At 35.7% G+C, this 17,198-nt stretch overlaps 1 protein-coding gene across 2 annotated transcripts; it reads right to left on the bottom strand.

Annotated features, from left to right (window-relative positions):
• Nucleotides 1-10,665: 10,665 nt before the first annotated feature.
• Nucleotides 10,666-14,031, bottom strand: LOC107946690 (uncharacterized). Of its 2 annotated transcripts, XM_041081971.1 has the most exons (4): nt 13,678-14,019; nt 12,870-12,976; nt 11,676-12,340; nt 10,666-11,454 (listed from the first exon to the last, which is right to left on the bottom strand). In XM_041081971.1, exons 3-4 carry the CDS (start codon nt 12,290-12,292, stop codon nt 10,773-10,775), a joined length of 1,299 nt encoding a protein of 432 aa, XP_040937905.1. In that variant the 5' UTR covers nt 12,293-12,340; nt 12,870-12,976; nt 13,678-14,019; the 3' UTR covers nt 10,666-10,772. The 2 variants fall into 2 exon arrangements, with proteins under 2 accessions (XP_040937905.1, XP_016736609.1); XM_016881120.2 differs by lacking the exon at nt 12,870-12,976 and having other exon boundaries at nt 13,678-14,031.
• Between the last annotated feature and the right edge of the window lie 3,167 nt (nt 14,032-17,198).

Raw genomic sequence — 17,198 nt, 5'->3', positions numbered from 1 at the left:
AAGAAGGTGAAGAAAACATGGCTTTGATGGAAGCCAATCTGACAAATTTTATTAAATCCACACGGTTTGAACCGTTAGAGTTAGAAGTCAGAGAATTTATGCCACCCAAGTTGTCAATTGAAGAACCATCTAAACTCAAACTAAAGGTACTTCCTTCCCATTTGAAATACATTTATTTAGGTAACTGTTCTACTTTACCGGTGATTATTTCAGCAGAACTGACAAACGATCAAGAGGAGCAACTAATTACTGTTCTAAAGAAATTTAAGAAAGTAATTGGTTGGACCATAACTGATATTCAAGGTATAAGCCCTTCTTTTTTCATGTATAAAATTATTTTAGAAGAAGGTGAAAAAGCTCAAATTAATGGGCAAAGGAGGCTCAATCCTATTATGAAAGAAGTTGTGAGAAAGAAAGTGATTAAATGGTTAGATGCAGGAATCATCTATCTTATTTCAGATAGTTCGTAGGTAAGTCCAGTGTAGTGTGTGCCAAAAAAGGTGGAATCACGATTGTTGAAAATGAGCATAATGAGTTGATTCCAACGAGAAATGTTACTGGTTGGAGAATCTATATTGATTACAGAAAATTGAATAAAGCCACTCGGAAGGACAATTTTCTGTTGCCTTTTAGATCGACTGTTATTTTTTAGATGGTTATTCGGGATATAACCAAATAGCTGTAGTTCTAGAGGACCAACATAAAACAACCTTTACTTGTTCATATGGTACGTTTGCTTTTAGGTGAATGCCTTTTGGTTTATGCAATGCACCTGCAACATTTCAACGATACATGATGGCAATATTAACTGATATGGTTGAAAATTTTCTTGAGGTTTTCATGGATGATTTTTCTATTTTTTGTAACACTTATAATATTTGTTTGAGTAATTTGGCTAAGGTACTTTATTTGAGCAATTTTATCATCTTCTTGGTAAGATTGTTGCACCCTCATCAACAGACTGGAGATAACGTAGCTGTTGGATAACTAAAACAATTGTCATTGCTTAAGTTGTGGTTGCCTGGAAAGAGTATCTACCACTCTATTGTTGATTCCTTTCCTATAAATGACCTCAAAATCATATCCTATCATCTTAGCTACCTACTTTTACTAGAAAGGAGTTATGGCCACTTGATTAGACAAGAACTTTAAACTTTGGAGATCAGTTTTGATCTTGAAGTACCTTTCAACTAGTAAACATGCCATTTCCTAATAACGAAAAGGACAACTAACATCTCCTTCTTATAAATGGAGAATGATCGGTGCCTTGCTCCCAAAGCCTTACTGAAAAAGGCCACTAGTCTATCCGGTTGCTGTAAAACTAGCCCAACCCAAAACCACTAGCATTTGTATCCACAGTGAACTCAAGCGAAAAATTTGGGAACATTAACACTGGTGCTGAACATAAGGCATCTTTTAAAGCATGAAATGCTGCAGTAGTTTGATTAGTCCAACTCCAACCATTCTTTTTCAGCAAATCTATCAAAGGCTTAGCCAAAGAGGCATATTGCCTAATAAACCTTCTATAATATCATGAAAGTCCTAGGAAACTCCTCAATTCCTTGACAGATTGTGGAATAGGCCCTTGGAAGACACATTTAAATTTGGAATTATCCATGGATACTGTCCCATTATGTATTACATGCCCCAGTTACTTAATTTGTGAAGAGCAAAAACAACACTTACTTCTCTTGGCAAACAGTTGTTGGTTTTTCAAAATAAGAAGAACTTTCTACAAATGCTGCAAGTGTTTTACCTAAGAGTTCGAGTACACTAGAATATCATCAAAAAATACCAACACTGATCTCCTCACCAAGAAGACTGAGTTAATAAGAGCTTGGAAACTGGAAGGAGCATTGGTGAGGCCAAAGGGCATTACCAAAAACTCATAATGCCCCTCATGGGTCTTGAAAACTGTTTTATGTACATTTGACTCCCACATTCTGATCTAGTGGTAACCAGATCTTAAATCCAGCTTGGAGAATACCTTAGCCTCTCCCAACTCATCCAGCAATTCCTCAATTATAGGGATGGGAAACTTATCTTTGATGGTATACTGATTGAGTTGCCTATAATCAACACATAACCTCCAACTTTCAAATTTATTTTTATCATCACAATCGAAGAAGTAAATGAGCTATTATTGTCCCTGATTATTCCACATTGTAGCATCTCATGTATCATCTTTTTCATCTCCCCTTTTTGGACAATACGATATTTGTAGGGTCAAATTTTAACCACAGCTCTCTCATCTTTCAAAGGAATTTTATGGTATTGCATCTGAGGTGGTGACAATCCCCTTGATGTTTGGAAGACATCAATAAATTTATCCAACAAGTATTGAAGTTATTGATCATTGGAAGTAGACACTTCTGTTGAAAGAACAATTTGAGTAGGAGAGCTTATCACCAAAGCACAGGGTTCAATTCTTGACCAATAGTAGCAAAGCACTTGTAAGTAGAACTAATACTCTCCTTAGCTATTGAACCAGGGACAATTCAATGAATAATATATGGTTCTCCCTTAACAAAAAATTGTATGGTTAAAGAGCCAAAATTCCAAATGATATCTCCTAAAGCTAACAACCACTGAACTCCCAACACCATATCACACCCTCTGAATGGAGTCACCATGAAATTTGTATTGAACTGAGAACCTTGGACTTTTTATCTAACACCCATGTACACTCCCCTGGTAAATAAACAGTTGCCATTTGCTATAGTGAACTTCAATTGATCCTATTACAACATAGGAAATGACAACTTGTGCACCAATTTGGCATATATGAAATTATGAGTAGTGCGTGAGTTTATCAAGATAATATCCCAGACAGACCTTACTTGAGCTGCTACCCTCATAGTGTTATGGCATTTTGAACCAGTAATAGCATGTAAGAAGATAATGGGAGACTTAGGTGGGCTCTCCTTACAGGCAGCCTTTTCTAACTGGTCAAAGTACTCTTGGAAGTCCTCCACCTTACTATCAGACATAGGCTCAAGAAAAAATTGATACAGCTGAGACTTAACTCACTTGTGTCCTATATGGTACTTGGCTCCACACCAAAAGCAAAGACCCTTCTATTTACGTTCAACCATCACAGTGGGTGAGATGGTCTTGGAGGTAGGCTTACTGGCAGGAGCACTAGACACAGATGGCATCTGAAAAGTAGACACAGATGGCATCTGAAAAGTAAGAACAGATGGCATCTGAGAAGTAGGAACAGATCTCACAGGTGTTAAGGAATGGCTCGATACAATAGAGGGATTGAAATAGGATCTAGGTGAGTTTTTCAAAGGATCCAGGGTCCTCTTAGGAGAATGTGAAAGAATTCCCTCAACTTTCCCAGCCAATTAGAACCCTTATACCAAAGATGATGGTTGAAACAGTTTGAGGTATTGGCCAATCTCAACCTTCAATTTACTCATAAAAATGCTAAGAGCATACAATTCAGGAAGATACAATTGGTTAAGAAAGCTAACAAAAACATCATGATAATGTTCAACCATACCTTGCTACTTCAAACTAATCAATTCATTTATAAGATCACAAAAGAAACTGGATCCAAACTCCTCTTGTAAGTTCCTAGCATAGACTGGCTAAGTTAACATATGTGTTGGGTTTTTTCACACAGGAAGAAAAACAGAACCAAGTAATCTGAATGAAGTATGAAGCTCTGTCAGAAAATAGAGCAACAAAGTAATAAATCCAGATAAAGTATGAAAGAAGTTTGAGCTTCAAAGACTTGAGAATTGCAAGAAAGAATAACTAAAACAGAAGCAAAAACAAATTGTTGAGGAAGAAAATGAATTTTCTCATACATTTCATTTCATCCAGCAAAAGTATATATGTTACAATAAAAATGACAGTTACCTAACATAACTGCTCCCATAAATGCTTGTCAAAGGCTTAGCTAAAATTACAAACAAAATGTAGCTGACATACCAGCTATCACATTCAAATCTTGACCAAATCCTACTAACTTAAAAGTTAAATTACAAAGCAACCAAATCAAGTTACAAATAAACAAAATGATTCTGCTTCATTTGGTTTAGCTCTAATGCTGGTTTGCATGTTGCTTTGCAGGCCAAAGCTTAACATCCTCATTGGACTATATGCAACAAACTCCAATCTTTCTTCTTAAAGCATCAAATTGTGTAGCATCGAGAGACTTGGTTAAAATATCAGCAAACTGATTTTCTGAGCTACAATGAACCAGATTTACCCCTCTCGATTGTTCAACCTCTCGAACAAAATGAAATTTAATATTAAAATGTTTGGTCTTGCCATGAAAAATAGGATTTTTAGCTATAGCAATGTTGGCTGATTATCAACTCTGATCTTAGCAGCTTGATTCTGTTCTTTATTTAAATCACAACAGCAGCTTTCTAAGCCAAATGGCTTGATTAACAGCTATAGCAGTTGCAATGTACTCTACTTCAATTGTTGATTGAGTAACAGTTTGTTGCTTCTTTGAGCTCCAACAAAAAACTCCTGAGCCAAGAGTAAAAAAGTATCTAGAGGTGATTTTCATGTCATTAATGGACCCTGCCCAATCACTATCAGAATACCCTATCAGTTTGAGCTCTTTTGCCTTCTCAAAATTCACTCCATAATTCAAAGTTCCCTTCACATATCTAAGAACTCTCTTAGCTACTTTGAAATGAACAACATTGCAGCAATGCATAAATCTGGACAGTAAGCTAACAACATACATAATATCAGGCCAAGTATCTATTAAGTAAAGCAAACAACCTACCAAGCTTCGATATTCCTTCTCATCAACTCTCTCTTGATTCCCACTACTAGTCAGATTCTCCTATTGAGCTACTAGTGTGCTGTCTGTTTTACATTTTGACATGCAAAATCTATTGAGAATCTTCAAAGCAAAGGCATGTTGGCTAATGAAGATGCCTTGACTAGATTGGTTCACTTTCATCCCAAGGAACTGTGTCATAACCCCCAAATCTGTCATTTCAAAAACTTCTTGCATTTACACTTTGAACTCATCGATCAGCTCTCTCTTGCTTCCAGTTACAAGGAAGTCATCCACATAAAGTGAGACAATCAGAAGAGCTTCATTTTCTGACTTCTTTATAAAATGCGTAGGTTCACTAACTCTTTTTTCAAATCCGAGCCTAGACAGGTATTCATCAACCCTATCATACCAAGCACTTGGTGCCTGCTTCAAACCATACAAGGCCTTTTTCAGCCTGTAAACTTTGTCCTCTTCACCATGAACCTTGAACCCTTCTACCTGTTCAATAAAAATCTATTCCTTTATGAAGCCATTTAAGAATGCTGACTTGACATCGAGCTAGTGAATTCTCTATTGTTTCTGTGCAGCTAAGGCAAATAGAAGTTTACTTGTGTCTAGCCTTGCTACTGGAGCAAATGTCTCCATGAAATCTATGCCATATTACTAACTATAGCCTTTCACGACGAGCCTTTCCTTTTGCTTGTTCAATGAACCATCAGCATTGTATTTGGCTCTAAACACCCACTTGACACCTATGACTTTCTTATGATCAGGTCTGTTAACCAATTCCCAAGTGTCATTCATATGGATCATTTCCAATTCAGCTTCCATGGCCTTCTTCCAACATTTGTCCCTAGTAGCCTCTTCAAAATTTGAAGGTTCAACTATTGCAACATCATATCTTTAGTAGATATTAGCAATAGTCATTGTCCCTCTCACAGGTGCTTCATCAAAATTATCATCAACTGGCCCTTCTTCAGCTAGTCCCAAACTGCTGTCCAGCTGATCTTCTTCAATCAACCTTGCATCCGCATCATTCTAGCTCCAAACCTTCTCTTCATCAAATCTAACATCTCTACTCACCAAAATCTTCTTTGTTGAAGGATTATATACCTCGTAGCCCTTATTAGTGCTGCTGTAACCAACAAAGATCCCAGGTACAGATCTTTTGTCTAGTTTGGTTCTCTTTTCAGCTAGTATAAGAGTGTAGCAAATACAACCAAACACCTTTAGGTGTGACACTATTGGTTTGAGATCATGCCAAGCTTCAAAAGGAGTCTTTTCCTTTACAACAGTAGTAGGAAGCCTGTTGAACAGATGCACTGAGGTATTGACAGCTTCGGCCCAGAATTTGCTAGGCAGCTTGCTCTTAAACAATAAGCATCTAGCCATATCAAACACTGTTCGATTCTTCCTTTCATACTCTATTTTGTTGAGGAGTACAGACTGTTGTTAGCTAATAATGAATTCCAGCTTACTCACACAGCTTCTAAAACTTCTCAGACAAATACTCAGCACCATTATCTGATCTCAAAGCCTTGATCTTGTAGCCTGATTGATTCTCAACTAAGGCTTTAAATTTGTTGAATGCTTCAAATACTTCTGACTTTTTTTTAAAAAAATAAACCCAGCAAAATCTACTGAAATCATCAATGAACAGCATAAAATACTTGCTGTCATTTAAGGAGGAAGACTTCATTAGTCTACAAATGTCAGTGTGAACTAATTTGAGCTTACCTCGAGCTCTCCATGCCTTATTGACTGGAAAAGGCAGTCTTGCCTGCTTAACAAGCTGGCAAACTTCACAAACATCATCATTGACCTCAATTTTGGACATGTTTTCAACCAAATTCAATCTATCCAGCAAACCAAGTGATTTGTAACTGACATGGCCTAACCTTTTGTGCCATAAACTAGCTAAGTCAGCAACATTAGTATAGGCCTTCTTCTCTAGCTGATTTACATCTAGCATAAAACACATATCAGTCATAGCCACTGTAACCAGTACTTGACCAAACGAATCCTCAACAACACATGAGTTATCTTGAAAACTAGTGAATAACCTTTCTCAAGTAGCTGACCAACACTAAGCAAGTTTTGATCTATGTCAGACACATAAAGTACATCAGAAAGAACTTTGTTACTTGAATATGTGCTGATCACTGCATCTCATTTGCCTCTAGCCTCAATAAGGTTTCCATTTCCAACTCTGACTTTGGAAGTAAACCTTCTGTCAAGATTCTTGAATAGTCTTTCATCTGATGCCATATGGTGAGAACAACCACTATCAACTAACCAGTTCTTGCTGATTTTTCTTGAGGTTGCATAACAAGATGCAGAGAAAACATGCTCTTCCTAAGTCTGAACATCCTCAGCAGTTTGAGTTTGGTTTTGCTACTGAGTTTGAGCCCTTCCTTTGGTCTTGCACAGTTTCTCAACATGACCAAACTATTTACATTTCCTACACTAGACATCTGGCCTATACTAGCAAAATTTTTCCAAGTTTGTGGTCTTTTTAAAGTGAATGCATGGTGGAAACCTCTTCTTACCAGTATCTCTCTTTGATTTCTCTCTTTTATCGAGCCAAGGTTTCTTCCTTTTTTGACTTGAACCTGAGTTTTCTTTGACCTTTGCTTGGAAAACTCCTTCAAGATGCTCTTCCTGCCTATTGGACCTCCTTTGCTCAAGTACATACAAGGAATTTACCAACTCAGACAGTGAGATGGCTGATAAATCCCTTGAGTCCTCCAATGAATATATCTTTGACTCAAATTCAGGGAGAGTTGTAATGACTTTTTCAACAACTCTGCTCTAACTGAAATCATCACCAAGGAGCTTAATGTTGTTGACTATGGCCATTAACCTATTAGAGTAATGCTTGATAGTCTCTAACTCCCTCATCTTCAAGTTCTCAAAGTCTCTCCTAAGGTTGATCAGTTGCTGCTGTCTTGTTTTGTCTGACCCCATAAACTCCTCCTTTAGCTTCTCTCATGCTTGCTTTGGCGAGTCACAAGCCATTATCCTAGTAAAAATCACATCGGATACTCCATTTTGCAGGCAAGCCATAGCCTTGTGCTTCTTGGCACAATCTTCACTACGTTGCCTTATCTGTACAATGGTGGGATTGGCCTTCAATAGAGGTGGTTCAACATCATTTTCTACAACATTCCACAAGTCGTCTGCTTGGAGATATGTCTTCATCTTTACTACCCAGATGTGGTAGTTTTCTCCAGCAAACACAGGTGGAGGTGATGGAGTAAAGCTCATCTTTGCAGCAAACAAATAGACCAACAAAAAACGACTTCTCCTTCTTTTCTCTTTAATTTTTCTCCACAAAAAAAAACACCAACAACAGAAGCCCCCAAATATGACAGGCTCTTGATACCATTTGTTGGGTTTTTTCACACAGGAAGAAAAACAAAACCAAGTAATCCAGATGAAGTATGAAGCTCTGTTTGAAAATAGAGCAAAAAAGTAATAAACCCGAATAAAGTATGAAAGAAGCTTGAGCTTCAAAGACTTGAGAATTGCAAGAAAGAACAACTAAAACAGAAGCAAAAACAAATTGTTGAGGAAGAAAATGAATTTTCTCATACATTTATTTCATTCAGCAAAAGTATATATGTTACAATAAATGCTTGCCAAAAGCTTAGCTAAAATTACAAACAAAATGTAGCTGACATACCAGCTATCACATTCAAATCTTGACCAAATCCTACTAACTTAAATGTTAAATTACAAAGCAACCAAATCAAGTTACAAATAAGCAAAATGATTCTGCTTCATTTGGTTCAGCTCTAATGTTGGTTTGCATGTTGCATTGCAGGCCAAAGCTTAACAATATGTAGGCCACCTTTCTTTTGGGAGTAGAAATAGTGCTAGTCCAAAGCTCGACCCTCCAAATTCAACATCACCTTACGAACCTTGGTTGTCTAAGGGATTTCCTTATCTTTAAAGAATTGTTCTAACTTAGCCCACCATCCTCTGAAATCAGTGCCATCGAATTTTGGGCACTCAGGGGAATGATTTTACAAATGAACATTGCTCATATCAACAAATGGAAGAGTACTTAACGCAGCTGGAACTTGACTAGGGATTGGAGCGACAAAATCTTTAGGAGCAAAGCCAAGAGGTGCTCCCCTCATAACTCCTTTCCTCTTGCCAGTAACTCCAGCATTAGGTGACCCAAAATATTGTCCAAGCAAAGTTTGAAGATCCCTTTTAAACTCGTATTTGAACTCCTGAAACTTGATGTCCATTTTTGTGTCCAATTGAACCAACTCTTCTTGGATCTTAGAGATCTCCTGCTGCATCACACTGACCTTTTTTTGCAAATGGGTGGAGAGGCCATCACCAGCCATGGATGGGATTGTAAAAGCTTTGATAACTTTGATACGACCTAGAAAACTGAAGGAAAATAACAGAAAAGAGCAGAAGGAAAGAAGAAGAAAAGAAGAGAAGAAAACTTTTACACAAATTTTCTTTGTTCACATATTTGATAACCACCCACCCCTTACAGCTAAAGCTTAAAAAGGAAGAGAAAATAGTCATGGAAAAAGTTAGTTACAATTGCTAGCTAAGTTCATTATCACCGTGCACCATTTCATTAAAGTCCTAACCTAGGCACGCAACGCACCATTTTCACTAAAACAAAACACACCATTTCAAAGCAATGACTCTACTTCTAAACGCATCGTTTCACCCAAAATATTTCATATTTTTCTAATTTGAATTCTACCTCGTAACAGTCAGCATCGTATTTGTTTATGTTTCCTTTTTTTAATATAATCTTAGATTTTACAAAAATGGTTATACAATACAAAATGTGTTAGAGCTTTTAAAATAATATAGACAATAAGTTTGAATAAAAAAGTTATTTTATTGTGCCTGAGGAATTTGGAACATTTCATCCGTAATAGAAAAAACTTCTTTTTTTTTTTGTTACAGGTTTAGGCATGACTGGAGTTAGGAGTGCGAAAATCAAGACATTAACTTGGAGACGAATTGTTAAAGAGTTGCACTCTTATTAGAAAGAGGTTGAGAGAGAAGCTTTAAAAACTCCTGACAACATGTTTTACTGTTTTCAATGCCTGCTTTTTATGGCTTGTTTTGGGATGCTACAACTTCTTCTGCTGGTTGATTGCTCCAAGCGGCTGGAGGCTTCATCGGTTGACCTTAAAGGGGATTTGGTATTGTACATCCATTATTATGATTAATTAGAGCTGAAGCTGTTCTTATTGATTGATGACTGCCTTCCAAATACTTTGGAAAAGCAATGGAAGAGTTTCTTTATTATGGAATTTTTGGATTATAATCTTTGTTGTTACATTTGGATTTCCTAATTTCCCATCTATAAAACTATATTTATCAAATAAACAAATGGAATTTGATGAATGACGCATTTAATTTCAGGCGGAGTTGGAGGAAGCAAATGAGAAGGAAGAAACAACTAAAGAGTCGATTATTGATTAATGCAGTCTGCAGAGAGCGGAGGGAGGCAACTTTTACCTCTCAGCTCAGCTTCTCCCTTTAGTTTGTCAAACTTAGCCTCTTTCAAACTGTAACTACTGAGTGCTAGATTGTGTTACAATATGTACTCATTCTTCTTCTTCTTCTTCTTTTTTTTTTATAATTAAAAAAATTCCTTGTTAGTGCTTCAATGGACCAAATTAATTGAATGTAGCATCTCTAGGTTTGTCTCAAAGTCCATTGCTCAAGTTTTGTCAGTGATGAGATTGGCGCATACATTTGGTTGTTGAATTGCCTCAGCCACCTGATCCGTAGCACAGGTGCCAGCTGCAACCAGTGGATGATGCCATGAGGTCTTATTGCCATTAGCAGTTTTAGAAACTTGGCACCAATGACAGCCAACGGTGCAGACTAGAATTTGGTTGTCTGAAAGCTAGGAATTTATCAACCACAAGATCTATACACACTGCCAAATGTTACACAAATCAACACAAATATAGAGCCATTCTTTGTTCATGGAAATACATCACCTTAATTTTTTTTTTTTTCATAAAGAATGGCGGGACCCTATCCTTATCTTTCTTCGGAAAGACTTGCATGCCTCAATGCTCAGGTCAACAGCTGCTGCAAGTGCCATGAAAATCGCAGCATCCTCCACACAAGTCACATGCCGCATAGCTAGCTGCACTAATGGCTTGCTACTCTTACCTTCCCCTTGGACTCTGCAGCTCATTACGAAACCACCGGCAATTGGGCTTAATGCTGAAAAGTCTCCACTGCTTTGCGGACTGGGTATTGGAGTTGGTCCCTGCCGCATTTGTCGGTCAGTATCGATGAAAAATTCCCCACCCTTTTCGGCACTAATGAGTATCTCGGACATGAGAACCTCAGCTCCATCTTGGGCTTCGGACAGCAAGTGAAACCGGCAGCAAATAGAGTCTCTGATGCCACGCTCACGCCACGCCTCAAGCTTTCCCCAAGGCAGCCAACTCTCTGGCCTGCAAATATCAGGACGAACAATCAACCAAGCTCCAGGGTTGGACTTGGCAACCCAATCACAACCTGTTGATGGAACAAAAGGAGTGGTTATGAAGGCTGCCGCAACAGCCGACCCAGAGAGATCGTGTATCTTCACCTTCCATCCTTTCCTTTCTCTTCTCTCCGTCTCTATGTCTGAACTGTCAGCTGAACCTGTCCAATAAGTGCCTAATGGGTCCACCTTTGCTACCCTGCCATCTCAAAGCAACCATTTAAAATTTTATTAACACTAATGAGTAGAAAATAATAAAGAATTGCTTATTGATTTTTCTTAAGCAGCCTGAATATGGTTGTAAGAGTTGTTTAAAGGTGTCCAAATATATATTTTTTTAAAACTGAGTAATTGCAGCTCTTTTAAAATTGAACTCCACAAATGGAAAAGGGACGATGCAATTATATAGTTTTCCATCACCTGTCTCGACTAAATTCGCAACTAAAAATTGGTTGCTTGATGGAACCTCGAGGCTGTACTATCTGAGGACTCAGCATGGTCACATCTTCAAACTGAAACACGTATCTTGGATCAGGATCGAGTTGTACTCTCAAATGAAGTTCAGCTCCTGGTTTTCCGCTCTCATGCTTGTTTTTGCCGATGCCAATCCATCCATTGAAAAGAATCACCGGCTTCCCTTGACCCCATTCAGGACCCACCTCCAACTTGAATGTCCCAATCTGCTGTCTCTTGACTCCAACACCACAATGCGGACCCTTCCACCCTGTGAAGACAATGATCTCCAGATAAGCATGGGGGTTATAGAAACAGCCAGGGGTCAGCAAAGCCTTCACATCAGAGTCTTCTAGATAAAAGCTGGAGGCAATGCTGTGAATATCAGGTGTGGCTTCGGGTGAGGACACTAAGGGAATAGATGTTGTTTGCACAGGGAAACCTCGGAGTCGTATCTCACATGAACATGGTGAAGAGAATGCACGGATTCCAGTTTTCGAAGATCTCAGGGCTGATCCAGGAATCCTCAGACCCAAAGAGCCTATTGACAACCTGATGAAAGCCTGAGGATCCATTTTTGTCATAAATATTTCCCCATTGTATAAACAGCTTTTGGTTATGGCAACTCAACCCTGTCATTTCAGCAGTCAATAATATAATTAGATCACAAAAAAAAAATTAAGATCTTCACATGTTGATTGCTTGAAATAAGATAATTTTCATTTACATATAAGATCATTTCAATTAAGATCATTTTCACACTAGAAAGGTGAATAATATTTACTACGATTTTTCAGCAGCGAAAAATGAATAAATCAGTTTATTCCCAGATGTATTCGAGGCCATGATCAGTAGTAGTACGATATGAAGATCTTATCATAAACCTCAGTTTATCAGTTCTCCTGTTTGTCTCACCAATTTGAAAATCTATGCAAAAATTAAGCCCGAGGGTCTCCTACAAATTAATGTAAATGTCCATAAGGGATTAAGCTAAACCATATCAGCTGTTGCTTCCAAGCTAAGCAAGTCGCCTAAAGAGTTTATGCTTCTTTTAATTTTCAGATTGTTCTCCTCTAAGTTAAAAACTTTACAGTCTTCAAAGATGATTGAAATAGAACAAACAAGCTCACAGAAGACTAAGAAACAGGAAACAAGGTGAACCGTCAATTTAAAATTGATATGAAATCTTTGCATTGTAAACGGTGCTTCTTTCATCCAAGCCACAGAGAACGTAGACGCAAAAGTTGAACGCGTAATCACCTAAAGAACTGAATTCAAGAGATTTCTGTAACTAAGACCAGTCAAGAAAAATTATATATATGCCTAGAAACAGTCAAGAAAAGCTGTCAGCCATCTATGATAGATTTTCCTAACTAACAGAAAAGATGCCAACCATCTATCATCAGTTTTCCTAACAAACTTTTCATTCATCATGAAAATGATCACATAAATTAAAAGAAGCCATCAACATCTTCTCTAAATATTCATCAAGTAGCTATACAATCTGGTTCCTTCAAGTTTCTCTTAAAACAACCAACTGACCTTAGCTAAATCAAAAAAGTTACCATAATTAAGCTTCCATGTGAAAGACTATAGAGTTCAATAAGATCCCAACTGAAAACAACAAACATGTTGCTTAGAATTCAAATTTCTTATCTTTTAGCATACTTTTCCATCAACCAACCAAAACAAAAGCCTTGCAACTAGAACTCCAATGGAAAAACCACCAATAAATGGAATACCTATATTGAATTTTAACAAACATATGTTGGTTACTTGCAATCATACCCCCCCCCCCAAAAAAAAATTTAAAACTCAACTAAAAAACCAGCTAAAAGTCTACAGCCAATCAACTTACAAAAGTCAAATTCACTTGAACAACCCAACACACATAATCACCCTCAAAAACCAAAATTCATATTGAAGTTAAGTAGAAGAACAAAAGAAAATAAAAATAAAAAGAACCCACCTCTGAATGAAGCTTTTTCTTCATAAAAAAGCTGAAGGAAACAAATTTCCCAGAAAAGAAAACATATCAAAACATTATTTCCCCCCAAAATCCTCTCTCTTTATGTTCTTTCTACTCCAAAAAAAAAAAGGTTCTTTTTAAGGAATGTAAACTTTTAATCAGTCTTGTTCAACGACGAAAAAGAAGAAGATGGAAGAAAAAGGCTTTTAAAGGGCTTTAAGGCAATCTGGGTTTTCACGTAAGACTCTGGTTTTTCACAGATCACGAGGAAACTCTATTTTTCCTTTTAATTTTTCTTTAGTTTTATTACTTTATAAGCCCTTCTTTCTTGGGTTCATTTTTTTCTCGAATGTGAGTATGTAAATATTATAGTAATTAAAATATTATTTTTGCATAATTGTCACGAAATGGAGGCAGAAAGTAAAGAATTTGTCTTTTTCCTACAAGTACTAAATCAATGGCGGAATAGATGAGAAAATTATTTTAATAAAATACAATACTAAATACAAAAATATTGAGATTGTACTTAAAAATAAAATAAAATAAAATAATTGGAGGAGAGAGAGGACGTGAATACAGCTGTAACCAACGCAAGGGTTTGGTCGATTTGCTAAGCAAAGAAGGTATCGTTTTCGGACACATATGCTTCTCAATTTTTTTATATACTTTTATATTTTAATTTTTTTTATTTTATTTTCCGGAAACTACCCTATATTATATTTACAAAAAGAAGACGTACAATTTCCAAATTTTCTTATCTCAATTTCAAAATATTTTAAGATAAAAAAGAATTTCTTATTTAATTAAATTATGGATAAATTATGGATAAATTTTTGTTTTGATCATTAAATTATTTAAAAGTTTTCGTTTAAGTCATTCGACTATTAAAATTATTGCTATATGATTTTTTATGTTCGCACTATGTGTATCAATTCAATTTTTTTCATTAAACTACTTTGGACATTACGAATCTGCAAATTAAGGTTCAAACAATTTTCTTTTTCTATCTTCGATATTAGTCGTCAAACTGACTTGGATCTAAAGTATTTTCTTCTACTCATCGATGGATATTGATCGATCGTATTGATTGTCGAATGATTTCTTAGACCTTATTAGCTAAATTTAAAAAAAACTTAACTATTAAATCATTTAAATAAGAATTTTTAAATAATTTAATGACTTAAATAAAAATAATTAAATTATAAAATTTTTAATTAAATAAGGGGAATAAGAATTATGATTAATGATATAGTTTAGCTTTTTTATTTTAATATTTGCAATGGCGTAGTGACTTCAAATTTTCTTGACAATACGAATTGATTATTGTTCATTTATATATTGAAAGTATACTTTATATTACTATTAGTATAGTTTTTAATTAAATTCCCTTTAAAAACAATTAAATTTAAAAATTCTGCTTACAAAATAATAATTCAAATCAACCGACATGAATTAATATAAAATAAAATTCATTCAAGACTCCTTGTGTTTCTTTACTAAATAAACCTATTTCATACGTCATAAAAACTCTTAAACTGTTTTCTGTAATTTAATTTATTTATATTTAATTTTAAAATTGTTAGACCATAATATGAATAAAGATAAATATCTATCAATTCTATTTAGTACTGTGTAGGTAAGGGTAGAGCAAGAATAGACTTTGGCCTTTTGATTTAGTCCTTGTAAAAATAGTAAAATTATAAGTTATACAATGATAAATTTACATTTTAGCTCTCATAAAATTTATAATTCAACTTTGCCTCCCCAAAAAAATTATAGCTTCGCCCCTAAATGTTGGACCACTCCTTACACCGAAAACCAATAAGAAGCAAGCTTGGGAACCAAGCATAAGTCCAGAAGGTATTATCCCTTTCAAATCTTTATCTTTTTCACTTAGCTATGATAGTTTGCTCTCTTTACAACCATGGGTCCAAGTGTAACACCTTATACCTGGCCCAATCGCCGAGCCTGAATATCAGGATGTCACACCATTGTCACACATCATATGCATTACAGATGGTCTTATTATTTAGCAAACATCTTCTATTTTAGGTTTTGAATAATTATAATTCATACATACTCTAGTCATCATTAAAACATGCTAAACATTCATCAAGCGAGCTTAAAACGAGAATTAAACATGCATTAGAACCACATAGCAAAATTTAGAAAAAAATCACGTAGGTATCGATACTGAATCAAATATATCGATATTTTTCTCAAATGGTATCGATACAGCTTGAAAAATTGATGTCAAAATAGTATTGAGTTTCTCGTTTAAAATTAAATCCTCAAAAATTATCGATGCCTTTCATAAAATATAGATTATTTTACCCCAAGTATCGATACTTGTGATGTGGTATCGATACTACATTACGTCACGGACTTCCTACATTTTCAAAAACCATGGAGGTATCATTTTTAAAACCCGAATATCAATACCACTACTCTAGACCACAAAAATACAACCTATTTAAGCATTTAGATCATTCTAACTTATACCAATACAACATGCAACTATTACATTATCAAAAGAACATCAAAACGTCCATATTAATGGTTTAAAGCATCTTACAAATGTCTGAGCAAGCAAACGATATAATGAGAACAATATCCATAAGTTTTAAGAACAAATAAGTTGTGAAAATATCCAAACATCATGACAACATTTATGCAACAATTCTACCACATTGCATTTATTTCCCCAAAACATAAATGAATAAATAACATCGACGAAATAATGCTAAGTTTTGCTTGGATCACTCCCTTGGAACCACATCACTCACACCGGAACACAACTAATCTGCAATGGTTTAAAAAGAAGTGGGTGAGATTTACAAGCTTAGTGAATGATCAAAATAGCTACCACACAAACATGTCATCATGCATTAACGAAACAACTTATATATCACAATTACAATATTTTCAACTCTAGTGTCATACTACTTATGCATTATTCATTAGTTCGTTTACATAGTAATCACATACATATTTAGGCATATATCACATTACACATATACACATGTAATGATAATTTGACACTTGAGCTATGAAACATAGAAGTGGAATCTACCACCACACATCAGATACACGGATCTCCAACACACCAAATGACTTATAGAGTCGAACATATCCCAAAAAGTGTAGCATATAGCTAGCACTCTCTAACACACCAAACATGTCCCGGTGAATGGAGCTTAGCTCACATTACCTTATCTCTTCAAATCTGTCTCGGACCTTAACGCCCCAAAAGCACAACACATATAGGTGAGTACTAACAATCCCATAGCATGACATGCCAACTATATCCAACGGTCTCAAAGTTCACAAGGCCAAAATATTCGTAATTAACACACATAATTACTTACCGTTTTATGCATTTTATCACTGCATAATCACATTATAAGCACAACATAATCATTATTATATGACACGTATAACATGCCCACAATCAACTTTTCCACAATAGCTATCATAAGCTTATTTTACATGTCACAATATCTTATTTTAATCCAAAATTT

Source organism: Gossypium hirsutum, chromosome A11 (assembly GCF_007990345.1).
Source record: "Gossypium hirsutum isolate 1008001.06 chromosome A11, Gossypium_hirsutum_v2.1, whole genome shotgun sequence".
NCBI classification, from domain to species: domain Eukaryota; kingdom Viridiplantae; phylum Streptophyta; class Magnoliopsida; order Malvales; family Malvaceae; genus Gossypium; species Gossypium hirsutum.
The sequence above is the reverse complement of the archived record's forward strand: the minus strand, read 5'-3'. Positions and strand labels throughout refer to the sequence as shown.